At 43.6% G+C, this 14,863-nt stretch overlaps 1 protein-coding gene across 3 annotated transcripts in view; it reads left to right on the top strand.

Moving 5' to 3' along the window:
* Positions 1–14,863, top strand: part of agap3 (ArfGAP with GTPase domain, ankyrin repeat and PH domain 3) — a 112,926-nt gene that overhangs the window by 86,237 nt on the left and 11,826 nt on the right. For all 3 annotated transcript variants that reach the window (XM_069510988.1, XM_069510989.1, XM_069510987.1), the window contains exons 13-16: positions 2,858–3,013; positions 12,610–12,764; positions 13,247–13,337; positions 13,760–13,982. In XM_069510988.1, coding sequence (XP_069367089.1) covers positions 2,858–3,013; positions 12,610–12,764; positions 13,247–13,337; positions 13,760–13,982 — 625 coding nt within the window. The remainder of the gene's footprint in view (positions 1–2,857; positions 3,014–12,609; positions 12,765–13,246; positions 13,338–13,759; positions 13,983–14,863) is intronic.

The raw sequence follows: 14,863 nt of genomic DNA, 5'->3' as shown, positions 1-14,863 counted from the left end.
TTAAATGATTTAACTCCACGAGTTTAAAAACAGAATATCATGACATAATGATAAATCTGCGCTCATTAGGACAGTTTTTATGGCCAATGAAAAGTTTTCATCACCTGCGACTCCGCGCTGCACCGTTCATTTCTGTATACATGCTTTTTCTCCTCTTAGTTTAAATATCAGGACACAGGTAGTTAATGCACAGATAGCCTTTTCCTGTGGCACTGTGTTTTATGTCTTGGCCTCCTGATGCGAGGGTGATAGCATGCGGGGTGTTTGATTTCTACGCCGGGCCGTAATGAAGTTTGACATTTAGTTTGGAGAGAGCAGCAGAGCGCGATCAGGCCTTGATTAGCACGCTCTAATTGAGGATAATAAGGGGAGGCGGTGATTGTTTCTAATTTTTGCCATTAATTGCAGCTGTTGGTTTTGATTGAGGACAGGCAGGGCTGCCATGTCAAGGGGCCTGGTGGAATCATAGTGCTCCTCACCCAAAGCCTCTTGAATAACAATGTAATGACTCCCCCCCTTCTCTTCACCCCCCTCTGCCTCGCTCTCCCTCACCCATTCCCCCCCATTCTCATTCAATCGCAGTTTGGCATTGGTAAAGGCAGGAAGCTGTTAGCGGCCCCCTCTTTGTCTTACCCACAGCCTTCATCCTGAAACGTGTTTAAACTGTCATCTCCGTGGTGGGAGTATAATGCAGTGTAATCACAGGTTAGGCTCCTACCTATTCTGCTGCCCAGGTGATCTCAGCTGAGTACGAGAGAGACTCCTGATCCCAGTGTGCTTCATTACCCAGCTTGGCGGCTGATGGCCCTCATACACGCTAATAGCCGGCTAATAACGCCACTGTGAATCGGCTACGTGCAGAAACAATCCAGTTCCAACTTCATAATTCTCAATTTTAAAAATAATCTGGCAATCATGCATAGCTCAGAGCAGAGAACCACTTAAAGGCCAGAGACTTCACATTATATAAAACCCTCACAGTGGTTTCGTTTTGTCGCTCGCTGGTGTTTCCAGCTTCATGCCTTCATGTTACAGATGTCTTAAAGGCTGATTCGTGCAGACAAAGAAAGGTATATCACCCAGTATATGTTTCAGGTGCAGGTTGAGCATGGCCGGGGTCATTTTCCACAACATTAGGGGCAGAAATTGATAATTAGAGGTGTTTATGACACGGCCCGGGCCCCCGAGGGGCCGCCCTCCCCTTTAACCTCAAGCGACATTAAACAAATGCTGCCTGTCACGTCGTAGGCAGGTCGGCGCTCGCGTCTTCCACCCGCCATACGGAGCTGTGCTGGCGGGACAGACGCTGGGATGGAGAGGGAGGAGGACGCAGAGGGTTGGGGGGGGGGGCACATTGAGGACCCCTGTGCCCCCAGCTGTCTGAGCCAGCTAATGACTCGTCTCAGGGGGGCTGTTGTAAGAGAGCAGGGAAATTGAAACAGACGCCTCGGCTAAGAGCTGCTACATGTGTGGCTGTGTGCTGCCATTCAAAACACCAGAGAGCTTAATGTATGTAACAGCACACGCACCAATGTTATGTTTATTAATGTGACGGCAGATAATCAATATGACTATTTTTCAAGTAACACATGATTATTAATGCTGAAACATTGATGCTAGGGTCTCTCGGCATCAAACAAATTACAGATGGATTTTTTATTTCCCCCAGAAATGTAATTCTTGTAAGCATCAGTTCCTCTCATGATGAATCTGAAGTTAAGTATGGACGTAGCAATGTGTTGTCTCAGGTGTTGTCTCCTATATCTTGCCCATGCTCAAACAATGCGTCCCCGGGCCTCCAGAGCTCCACTCTTCCCTCACGTTATCATCGTCAGTCCCCCGCTGAGCCCATCTCCCTCCTCCAAGACAGCCCCATCTCCCTAAAGGTAATGACCGAATTAGGCCTAATGTTGTACACTGGCTAATGGCACACTGCCGCACATTATAGCATGTGCAACTGGCAACGACAACAGCAATAATCCCTGAGCCCCTTGTCCTCCTGCACTCCACCCCTGGGGCTGGGACGGTGCACGGGGAAATGAATGGAGTTTGCCACACTACAATGAGCTTTTGATGGGAGACAATGGAGGAGGCTGCCAGCACCACACAGGGTGGTAAGAGGAGAGCAATATGGGGCCCATCTACCGGCCCTCCCTTCCCTCCTTCCCCCAGGCCCCTGGCCCCCGCTCCCAGATTCATAATGGCATCCGGAGGGGGAAAGAAGGGAAAGTGATGTCAAATGTCAGGAAATCAGAAAGATGGCAAGCTGACAACCCCCTCCTATCGTCCCATGCCTTCTATCCCTTTGCCCAACGGTAGCACAGGTTAATATCACATTTATAAAATCACTTACAAGAAACAAAGCCGGCTCTTAGCCCCCCTGTCACTCGCAGACAGTCATATGGAGAGCTTTGCTGCGGGCTAACTCAGGTAACCATTTGTTCACTGATGGCCTCATACCTGTCGTCCGTCTATAGCCCGAGTCACACAGTTACTTTTGGAGCACTCACAGCCATTTCCAACTCCACCACTCATTTGTGATGTGTGACAAGTCTGCCCCTGTTTTGCATGAGGTTTAATAATGTCATTCATTATTCATGCTCTGTGTCATTTCACAATCATGCATACCCTCTCCTCACTTTCACTTTAAATGGTCAATCTTGAACATTTACACATTTTTATTCCCAGGTAAAAATTGTAAATATTTTCTTTGTGAATCAGCAACATTTCCCAACGGTTTGGAAACTTCAATGATCTGGACTGAACTCATTAGTGGGCATTTAAAAAACAGAAGCAATTTATTTTATGTTATATTAGTTAACAATGATGTTTTTTTTTTCTATTTGTCTCTTTTCAGCTAACGGGATGAGTGATCCAACAACTTCCAGCATCGGCAGCGCGACCAGTCCGAAACTCGAGCCACCTCCTTCGCCTCATGCCAACCGCAAGAAACACAGACGGAAAAAGAGCACGGGCATCACAAAGCCAGACGGCTTATCTGCAGGCAATGAAGGTACCAAAAATAAAGTCTCGCTGCTGCTTAATTTTTAAATAACCAAAACTTCTGCAGCAGATTAGGAAATGTTCACGGGTTACGCCTGTGGTCAAACATTCACATTTAAATTTCCAAATCTATCAAGAATAATTAATTTGTAAATCTGTATGTGGAGCGCAAGTAGTAAACTCTTTGTGTTTCAGTTATTTCTATGCATTTATTACTTCTTTGTATTGAACGAAGTGAGTGCAGCCATAAAGCAGCCACTCACTGATTCAGTGATCCACTTTGAAATCAACCCTGACCAGATTCCTCCTCTCATCATGAAAACAAATATCGAATCCTCTATATTCTGACTGGCTTTGTCTGTGAGGTACATAAAGGTATGTAGTTTTGTATCTCCACAGCGGCCCCCTGCTCTGTGCACCGTCACAGCCCCCATCTCTTTTTACTGCTGTATGAATAGCTTGATCTCCAGAAGCCGTTGCCCTTCTCAGCAGGGGAGTGGCAGTCGGCTCTCCACCCAATTAATAATGATTCTCCAGCCCAATGATGAATTGAGTGCCCTAATTGGATGGCATTGTGAAAACACTGAGACGCATTTCAGAGGCCATAAAACTGATGTCACCAGAGCGATGATCAATCAACAAGATTGATACGCTGGATAACAACAACAATGGCATTGACGCCTCCTAAATGGGGCTCAGCATTTATAATCATTATACTTTTTTATCATGGTCTCTGACAGCTGCTCTTTAAAGTATGAATGGGTCTGTTGACCACATTGTTGTTCGGAGCGAACATCATCAGCATCTCGGAGATAAGTGCTGTGAGATAAGTGGTGCTGTGTGAGGCCGGTCCGGCCACACTCCAGCGCTACTGCCCCGAGTTTGTTTGTGATCGAGTTACGCAATTGGTCAGGAAGCCAATGTTTGGGAGTTCCATCATTTACTCTCTCTTTCAAAATGAACTGGCACAAATAGGTTTAATTATCTGACACCGTTTAGTGACTTTTTTTTCCAAAATGGCTTGTTTCCGCAGGAGTCCTCAGTTTAGACCTAAAAGGAGGCTCCACAAAAACTGCAGCTTTCAGACATGCACTGCTCCCCCTGAACTTTTCTACACTTTACCCAGAGGAGCTTTTTATGTGAACGCAAATGTCCGAATCAGTGGAACCGGACATTAAACAGACTTTGCACTGCCAGCACCCTCACACAAAGTCTGTGAACTGTCTGACTTTCTTAATGGGTGTCTCTTGGCAGAATTACACGTGAGTGATGGCTGGTATTATGAAACATTATCAGATCTCATTGATAAATGTCCTACATCCACCATAACCTAAGTCGGAGGAAGTGTGAGAGCAATCAGACTGGAGGAGGCAGATTGTGAATGTTCCTCACGTTATCAAACGCGCTCATTGTTTTCTATCTTTTTCATTGTTCTCTGTGAGGTTTTCTATTAGCATCAACTTGTCTGTTCTGCTGAATGCTTTGGAATACAGACGTATCACTTAAATATTGGATTCGCCCACGTCTGGGATCTGAGTTGTGTCTCACGTTGAAAGAACAGGCGAGAGAGAGAGAGAGAGAGAGAGAGAGGGGAGGTGGGATCCTTGAATAAATTGCTATCAGTTTGTCTCATTTACGGGGCAATCAGAAGCGTGCAATGCAGGCTGAAATTGAATTTTAGTAGTTGTGAAGCATCATCAATCAAAACAGTGTGAGTGTCTTAAGGTGAGAAATCATTTTGGCCAACATGGAACGTGTAGGATGTTCAAGGGAGAAACTGTAGCTGCGCCATTATTTCCAATGTGGCACCACAGTGCTCAGTAAGTCTCCTCTGCTCGGCTGCTGAAGTGGCAGAAAATCACAGAACTATTTACAACCTCAACTTCCTCCTTATGATTAGAAAAGGCTAAATAGTGAACTATATTTGCACAGGGCCTGATCTTACACCTCAAAGAGTGACACTTTATCCAGCGGCCATATTGATATAATAGTAAAATGCCCATTGCATCCCTCTGAATGCTCAGGGGCGTAAATCAATTTATCAACAACAACCTGCTCTGAAATCAGTGGCTCAGTATTTTTTTAAGGGCAGATCATCAAAATAATTACAATAGAACAGCACATGAGCAACACAGTGTCATAATGAAGCAATAAAATGTTCTCATGATCACTTTAGAGATCTTTAACTTGGTGTTATGCTCCGTGGCTGCATTGTATAGCTGTGTGCGGTGCTGTTTGCCTATAGGTGAAGCAGGAAGTGACATATAAACTCTGCTGCGGAGATAACGTGATTTCCTTCTCACTACAAACTTTCCAGACATCTTCGTCTGTGTCTTCTGTGTGTGTCCCACGATAGAAGCGTCATCAACCACATCCCTCCACCAAGTTTTTGTGGAAATCTGTTCAGTAGTTTTTGCGTATTCTTGATGACTCACAGACGGACAAACAGCGTAGGTAATAAATATGTGCCTCCATTAACCGCCTGTTCACCTGCTCCACTGCTCCACCTCAGGGAGCTTTGGTGGAATCCTTTCATCTCGGGAAATCTGCCTTTAGAATTGCAACCTGCTATGGAGCAAGTGCAACTAAACCAACATGAGTGGATTTGGACACACCCTAAATGCACTTTCTCTCCCTGTGCTTCAGACAGCACCATAAATTGTTTAAACACAGCCTATCTTGCATTGGCTTAAAAAAAAAAAAAGAACTGTTTCATCAATGTGAAGCCAAATTTATTTTAAATCCATTTTAAAAGCTGGATTTGGATCGTTATGAATCCTCTGTGACGTCTGCACCTCCACCGAGGATATGCACAATGGACACAGTCCCTAATATCCTATGCACTGTCAGAGCTGTGTGCTGTAATGAACTTCTCATGTGCTTAAAGAATGATGCAGGATGCATGGCGAGACAACTGACAGCCCCGTAATGTGTTTCCCAGCAGCCACCCGGCGACGAGCTCTCTCGGTGTGTCGCTCGCCATAAACCCACTGGAAAATCGATGGCCGATAAAGAGTTGTGTTCAGGGGGAGCCCCCTCTGATTAATGCAGACTGTCAGGGAGCATCATTAATGTATTTCTCTTTTAAAGAAAGTGTATCAAATACTCATTGTTTTTGGTGGGTTCCAGAGAGGGAGGAGCAGGAACGGAGGGAAGTTGTGTCGAGAGGCTCCTTCCCTGAGTCTTAGATATTTATGGATGAAGATATTTACATGTGCGAAGGTCACAGAAATCAGGGAGAAAACAGGAGCCGAGTGTTTGTCTCAATGCTTCTAATGTAAAGCAGGTGTTAAGGTCTTGATTTACATCTGTATCGCACAATGTGATTTGATGCAATTTGAGATAGAGACGTCACATTTAACCAAATCTCATCGTTTTTGAACAAAACTAGAAGATAACAGACAAAAGGAAGCAGGGCGTGCACTTTCGAGCTATGAACTCACTCATATAACTGAGGGTGGTTAAGTTTGTTTTTGCAATTTTTAATTAAATTGGAAGAATTGAATAATACATTTTGCTGAAATTTAGTTTTATTTCTCAGTTTAAAGTGGTTAAAGGGGTCCTCCACTGGATTGTTTCAGTCATTAGAGGAAGAAACTAAATTTCATGTTTAGAGGAAGGGAATCCATAAATTTAAAAGGATGATGATAATGTTAATGATAATATTTTAGACACACAGTAGTCGAAGACATTACAATTACAAGTTTAATTAAATAGTCTGGATCACAGATTGAATTTGCACATAATGTTTGTGTAAATGTTTTCACAATCGTTAATACATCAGTCAAATCCCTGTTTAAAATTAAATTTATTGCCATTCTGCTTAAATACACAAAACAAACAACAGCATCCTCACACTACGATGGTGCTTAACTGAAACTGCAGTGTAATACTGTGAGAATAATAGAAGGTTGAAGAGTAGTTAGTTAACCAGCGTGCTTCAGCTCAACATCTTCATCTGAATAACTAATAAACCAGCTGCTGACAGACCCGTTCTTTTACTGTATGAAGACGAGGAGGAGCATCATACGATCAAGCTGCTTTCAGACATGCACTGAAGTCTGGACGTTCTCCTGAAAGGATCCGTCTGGGCTGTATGTGGGAACGCAAATGTCCCACGTCAGTTGCTCCAGATATTCTCATCAGTTCTTCCTGCCGGGGCCTCTGGGTAAATGTCCGCAAAAACATGCAAGCGTGAGAATACAGCCGCAAAACAGGAGACGGACGCAAAGCTGAAAAAAACCAACAAAAATAATAACCTCAGAGGTGTAATGTGCGTAGAAGACACTGAAGATGTCAACTTGGAAAGACAATGAGAGTCAAGAGCTTTTTAACGATAAGGGCTGACATTGGCTGATATGCTATATTTAAAAAAAAGTGTTTTCTGTAGTGGAGTTTCTACGTCCGGTCCTTCTGCATGACCTGCTGCTTTCTTCATATTTGTAAAAGAAAAATCAAGAAAATGTCTAGACCCAATTTTCTGTTCATAACGTTCAATTGGGGTCGATGGAAAAGGTCTTCAAGCGTGAGTCGCTACGAAGGTTTTCAAGGTTAAATCCGAAAAAAAACATGTTGTGCTAAAATCCTGATGGTTCTGACTCATCCACTGATGGAGAACAAGATTTCTCCCCTTTCCACTACAAGACAGATGAACCTGCACCTACTGTCAATAATCAATAACAATGTGAAGTTTGCACTGAGAGGACAAGTTAATCCAGTATCGTCCTTTACCTTAGTAAACTAAGGGTTAATATCCTCTGGAGTCCAGCTGAGGATTAGGAAATGGAGGTTTAACTGCCTGTGCTAATGGTGGGTGTTTATCTCAATACTTTGTTTTGTCACTCCCCGACTCGCTCTCATTTCCGAAAGCTGTCCCTGGAGCCTCCACTCTTTGTAATGGCTTAGCTTTGTGAGCGCCAGAGAACGGAGGGAAAGGAATAACAAGATTCTCATTTGGGCTCCATACACACTGCCCACAGATATATGTATAATTGGTCCCGTTTTCATTCGGCTCTGTTGTTAAATGCACTAGCTATTAGGCTGGTGGTGTTGCTGCTGATTTCATGTGTTTGTTTATTGTTGGAAGGTGTGCATCTTGTTTGTGTGAGTGTGTGCCTCTAAAAGTGCTCAGAATCGTGTGTGTGTGTGTTTCAGATAGATAGAGTGTGCTCTCTCTCTCTCTCTCTCTCTCTCCCTCTCCCTCTCCCTCCCTGCTCTCTTCTTTCTGAGTTTGGTCGTGGTTCCCCCGGGGCCCCTGTCGCAGTAATGGCCTGCTCCTGATTGCTCTGATACAGGTTAGGAATATTGGCTTTAATGATGTGTAAAATGAGCAAGCAGTGCCTGTGACATTTACAGATGGCACCGCCTTGGCCTGTTCTTCCCAACTGCTCGTTAATTCACGGGAACGGCGAGCACTTCTTTAAGTGACTGCCTGATGCATGCATACGACACAACAAAACACGTCCCGCGCACCACAACAATCGCTCACCTCCTGCACCTCTGCACCTTGTCATCATTTCAGCCAAGTGTTCACACACAAATGGATTGAAAAAACGATGGAGTCCTCAAGGCTAAGAGCTGTTTGCTAAGTCCTTTCCACGGGTTTTTCACGCCGGTCCTCCAGAGGTCTTTGGGAGGCTTAGACAGAATAGATGCTGTGTAGCTGCCCAATGTATAGACAGCCCAGCTGGGCTCAGCAACAAACCCTGAGGTGGTAATCTGGTCCACAGGTCCTCTGCGGTGCATCTGCTGCACATGCACAGCAAAAGAGGGATCACCGTCCTCGGGTCACCCTCTTATCTCTCACGTTCCAGTTTGATTTTCAGGTCAAAGATGTACTGTACATGGATGATTTACAGTTTTTTAAAAAGGGGGAAATTGTTCATTTAATGACTTCAATTAACTCAGTGGGAAATTCTATCTTAAGTTTGTAGGTACTCATAAAACAACAATTAGCTTAGCTTACATCCACCGGATCATTGTATTTTATCAGATTTAAGTGATAAAATCTCTCAGTTGAGAACTCAAAGACATCTGAAATGTTAAAAAGCACTCTGACTCTGTACACGGGGCGTCCAGCAGCTCTCCTGGTTCAGATGGCGCCTGCAATGGCTGCAGGTTCAGTTATGACTTGGGCCTTAGCCACGTGTCTCCCCCCCCCCAGACTCTTCTTTTTGTCTGGAGTCAAAAAGGTTGAAATCACTTCATCCTTAACAATAATTCTACTTTATAAACTCAACATATCATTTCTATGTACATTTCTCATCTAAAACATAAGCAGTAACTACACCTGTCAGATAAATTAGTTGTATATTTATATATATATATCTAATTTTCTATATTAAATATAAAAAAAAACTCAAGTAAAGTACAAGTACTTCTAAACTTAACTAAGTAGATGTACTTCCACTGCAGCCAGTAAACATTGAAATATATTTACCACCCATTTTGTATCGTGAGGCAGTGATTTATTATTTCACTTTAATGAATTGCTGTCGTGTTGCTGCCAGAAGCCATCAAGCACAACATCTGTAACTGAGCTGTTCCCAAACTGTTTTATGATCCTTGTAAATGGTGGACGATGACTATCTTCATCCGTTCATTCCTCTTTGTAGCTCTATGGCCATTACACTCTAATTTCCTTTTTATTATGCCATGTTAATTAAGGAAAATCATATTTTGCTCATTCTTCACAGTTGGCTCCCTCTGTTGCCTTTAAATTGTGTTCTTTCTTGTCCGCCCACTCGCAGAGTCGTGTTAATTTATTTCTAATTGGTACGAACTTGTTGATTGTGGGCTCGCAGATGGATGTGGTCAGGAGGTTAATGCTCGTGTTAATGTGACAAGGTGATGGTTCCTGTGCCGGCCGTGCTCTAACTGCAACCATTGAGTAATAACAGAAGCGCTAATGGCCCTTTTACAAGCTCATCGTGGCAGGTGCCTGTAAGATGACGGTGATACCTGTGACATGTTCCGGTTCAGGTTTAGCGTGGGTGTGACCTGCAAGCCTACATGCAGCAGACTCACTGGATCAAGGAGCTGAGTTTCCACACACGACAGAAAAAGTAACACACGCGAGCTGGAGCTGCATGTAATGACGATACCTGTGTCACACATAAAACTTCCCTGCTGCACAGGCTCCTCTGTCTCTTTAGTGGCCACCGTGTCCCGTGTGCATTACTATGCATGGAGAATTAGATTTGTTTTCCCTCGTATACTCATCAGTTTAAAAAGTCAGCCATCCGTCGCTTTTTTAATCTCCATAATGAAAGTGTTTTAATGCCTCCAATTTATTGCCTGGGCAGCCAACAGAATAATTAGCTTTGTTCAGGTTTTTTAAAAAGATGAAAACACAAGTACAACAACGTGCGAGTCCAGGAGCCACAGATTCTAATCAAATGCATTAGTTATGTACCTGCAGGTACGTTGGAGAAAAAGAAATTGATTTATTTTCGATGTAATCTAATTAATCACGCTTTTTTCCTTTTTAAATGTAATCTTTATTCTGTGTATTTTTTGCTTTTATTCTCTGTCACCTTTAGGTTCCTTTTTAAATTGACCATTTTGATGTTTTAATCCGTGCCATGGCTTCAAAACGTTGCACCCACAAGAAGACTTTTTCCCTCCGAGTCTAAATAAAGAGGCTCCTAAGTCTTTTATTGATTCTCTGTGACCTGTAGTCAATTTCACAAGCTAAATCAGATAATTGAAGTCGGTGTCGAGCTAATTGGATTATTGCTTTCCCCCTGAAGAGATCGCCCCTCCACCGCAGCACGGGGATCGCTACATTAGTGGCGTCCGTCAGACATCTGTCATCTAAGTGGCACGGAGCTACGTCTCACAGCGGGGGGGGGAATTGATCGTAAATACAAAGTGTAGTTGTTTCTTTAAACTGGTGATTTGTCTGAAGATATTTTTGTATCATTATATCATTAGATTACCATGAATACAGGTTTAATTCCATATTAAAGGTTTCAGCGCTCATCAAATGTCAGAATGGATTACAGTCTAAATACATTAGTGCAATGAAAAACAACTTTAAGTGATAAATGATGATGGTGATTAATACACAACATTAATAACATATCAGCAGAACTATTTCCAGGACATAGTGGATCAAATAAAAAAAACAACATTCCCCTTGTGTCTGTCTGCAGTCCTCCAAACATGCTTTATGCAAATGAGACGACTATTTGCATAGACATAATTAGGTAATTACAAATCATTTGGCTATGAGCTCAAGCATGTGCAGAGACCAGAGATGTTACACGAGTCACATTGTACAGTACCGAGTTAATGAATTGCTTCCGAGCGGCAAAGGCATTGCGGCATGTGTTGGAACATATGTCGTGTCAGACCTCCTGTTTGGAAACGACAGGTGACATGTTCATAAGTCTCGGTTTAACACGAAGAGCGGATGTAACGGAGCCACTTCCGATTCACCGTCTTTAAAACCAGTTTCAGGTCAAGTTCATTTGCGTAGTATCAAAAGATGCATTTCAGAAAAAAAGAATTAAATACACAACAAGGGTGGTTTTCAGTTGGATAAACAATCTAGTTGAGTTTGCAGAGTAATGAAAACCAAAACTACCTGTCTGTAACATGGCCTGCAAAAGACATTAACACATTAACATTAATTCATGATTAAACTCACTAAAATTGCTTTGAGAAAGATATTTAGTGAGATTTCAAACTCACTATTCTGATGTCCGCAAAATGTCTACTTTTAAAATCATATTAGCGATATTTATATTTTCTTTAAAAACAAGCTGTGATTCCCTGATTCAAAATGTTTGTGTTATTTTTGTTTTGTTTGTTTGTTTGTTTGTTTGTTTGTTCTTTCTTTGACTGATATCACTGTAGCTGATTGTCAGACATTGTCTTGTCATATTAGATCTGACAAAACTTTATCCAACTTTAGCCTAACTGAGACAATCTGAGGGGAGTTGAGATGACAAGAGGAGCTCAGGCCTGACCTGAACATGAAAGGGACTCTACATATAGAGTGTGAAAAATCAAGTAGACAGCCCAGGCAACGTGACTGAACCCGACCAGATCCTGAATATCAATAAAAAGATATTCTGCAAACCCGTCCCCACACTCCACAGTGAAGGTAGTGCACGTGTCGTAACCAGTGGCGAGAAGAAAAGCAATGACTCAAAATTAGAGAAACTCGTGGGGCATCTATATTTACTGGTGCAGGGAAGATTGTCCTGTGACAATCAACAAGATAAAGGATTTCGTGAGCCAGCAGAATAATTAGAAATATAATTATGAGTTGGAGAAAAACTCAAATAAAGTAGTTTACCAAGTGGTTGTTCCTAAAAATGATTATTTACAAAAAAATATAAACGCTCCTCTTCAATTAATGTTCAATCACTGAGTTGCGCCGATGATTTGCAGAGTCAGATTGCGTGTGTGTTGCTCCAGCTTACATGTGCCTCCTCTGTGTGGTGACAGGTGATTTTCTAACACGCATGTGCAGCAGAAATAAACCACGTGCAACACACGTCTCCCCCAGAGTCTGCTTTGTCCAAAAAATAGAAACAGCACCCAGTGCATTCTTGATTCAGTGCTAATTATCCATTTTTCGTTTGTGTCTTTCAGAGCAAGAGGATTCCTTTGAGTTCATCATCGTGTCGCTGACGGGTCAGACGTGGAACTTTGAAGCGTCCACGTACGAGGAGAGAGAGCTGTGGGTCCAAGCGATCGAGAGCCAGATCTTCGCCAGCCTGCAGTCGTGTGAGAGCATAAAAAATAAGGTACAGTCGAGCTGGACAGGGGGTTCTGGGCCGATCATCATCTTAATTACAGCAGTGTCATCATTTTGCAATTCTGCTGCTTCATTCTAACACACACACACACCCTCGTTTTCCGACCTTTATTGTGCCCTCCCCCGCCCCTCCTCACCCACTACAAGCTGTCACATGTGGGAGGTTGTCAGACAGGTGCGCTGCAGTGTGGGCAATCTCTTATTAGAACTGACAGACATCAGAGACAGAACACGGCTTGTGTCAGTGTACTGGGGAGACACAGCCTCATTTTCATATTCCCTCTGCCCTCAGTCTCTCCCTTAGACATTCAAACACATCTTCCCTCCTTCCCTCCTTCCCTCCTTTCCTCCTTCCCTCCCCGTCACTGCTTGTCTGTGGTTTGAGTCCGGTTATAATGTTTTTTTTTCCTTGTCTTACCCCTCTGATGATTAGTTCCTGCTGACTTACTCTTTCCCCTCGTTCCTTTACAGTCTCGGTTAGGAAGCCAAAGTGATGCAATGGCCATTCAGTCCATACGTAACGTGAGGGGGAACAGCTTCTGTGTGGACTGTGACGCACCCAGTGAGTATGAGTCGTCATCTGAAAACCTGATGTCTCACACATAAAGGGTTTGTTATAATAAGAAACTAAAATTATGTTCAGAAATTCGGGCATTTGGCCTCAAGTCCTAAACATGATGGATACTGCTTGTTGTACCTTTACTCTTGTTTATCTAAAGTCAATCATTTAGGTATATAATTATTTAAATAAAAGTTTATTTTCTTATCATAACTAGAAGCAGCGTTTACCACAGGAATAACTCAATCTATGGCAGTGTAGCTTTCTTGCAACAGATTCCGATTTCCACAACGGCAACTGAAACTACTATGAGATCTAACTGTCTGCGTGGATGGTAACGACTTTATGTATGACGAAGCTAGTAATAGGCAAAGCTTCACTCCTGTTCTATCGTCATAATCGTTTTTCTGTCCTCTCCCATGCAGACCCAGACTGGGCCAGTTTGAACCTGGGCGCCCTGATGTGCATCGAGTGCTCGGGCATCCACAGGAACCTGGGCACCCACCTGTCCCGTGTCCGCTCCCTGGACCTGGACGACTGGCCGGTGGAGCTCAGCATGGTCATGACCGCCATCGGGAACGCGATGGCCAACAGCGTTTGGGAGGGCGCCCTGGAAGGCTACAACAAGCCGGGGAGCGACAGCACAAGGTTAGCACCCGTCTGCAAATAAAAAGGTGGCGCTTAATGAACCATAGCAGAGATTATACAACGAGAAGCCAGAGCGGCCTTCTCTACGTTAGTCGCCGTTTATTTGCCAGCCACATTTAAGCACAGGCTTCTCACGCCACAAAATGCCCCATAAGAAGCACCAGGGGTCCATAAATGTCAGAGTGTGGAGCCAGGGATACAGTTTTATGTTTCAGTCCGTACTGTACACAGTGATTACAATGCCTCAGCCAGTGCCTTGTTGGCATCTCTATCTGGCTGTCTCTTCTTTGTAGGATATAATATCTCATATTTCCATCTGTATTTGACTCCAAACCCATAATTCAGAGTGTGACATTTTGCACTTAGCAGATAAAGACCATGTCCTGCTCCTAATCCATCAAGTTTGTCACCTGACGTGTCACGATAATCAAGAAAAGATGCTATCCCAACCAAATCCAAAACCTCCTTAAACCCTTTGTTGCTGCTTTGCATCAGTGGATTTAAATGGTGTTTTTCAACACATGCCCTTTAAGAAATGTACACTTTTCCACTCATCCTATGTTTCCCTGACCTAACTCCCCTCAACGGCCTCTCTTCCCTCTGAGGTCCCCAGATCTGGTAGGAGGATTGTTTATCTCTTGGTGACAGGTGAGACCTTGCGTCCCAGTCTGACTAATGACCTGCTGTGTGGCTGTGCAGGTAATTAAGCACACCATTATGGCGAAACCCCACCCCCAAGAGCCAGGCCCTCGGGCCCCGAGCCGCCCTGTCACATATCCATCACACGGGGCCGGGTCATCACTCGGTCTGTCACAGAGAAAACTGTCTGTGGGCTCTCGCTGGTGGCATTCCACTGTTTTAACATCACAGCGTTATAACTT

This window comes from Paralichthys olivaceus, chromosome 16 (genome assembly GCF_024713975.1).
Source record: "Paralichthys olivaceus isolate ysfri-2021 chromosome 16, ASM2471397v2, whole genome shotgun sequence".
Classification (NCBI taxonomy): domain Eukaryota; kingdom Metazoa; phylum Chordata; class Actinopteri; order Pleuronectiformes; family Paralichthyidae; genus Paralichthys; species Paralichthys olivaceus.
This window is presented reverse-complemented; position numbering and strand designations above follow the sequence as displayed.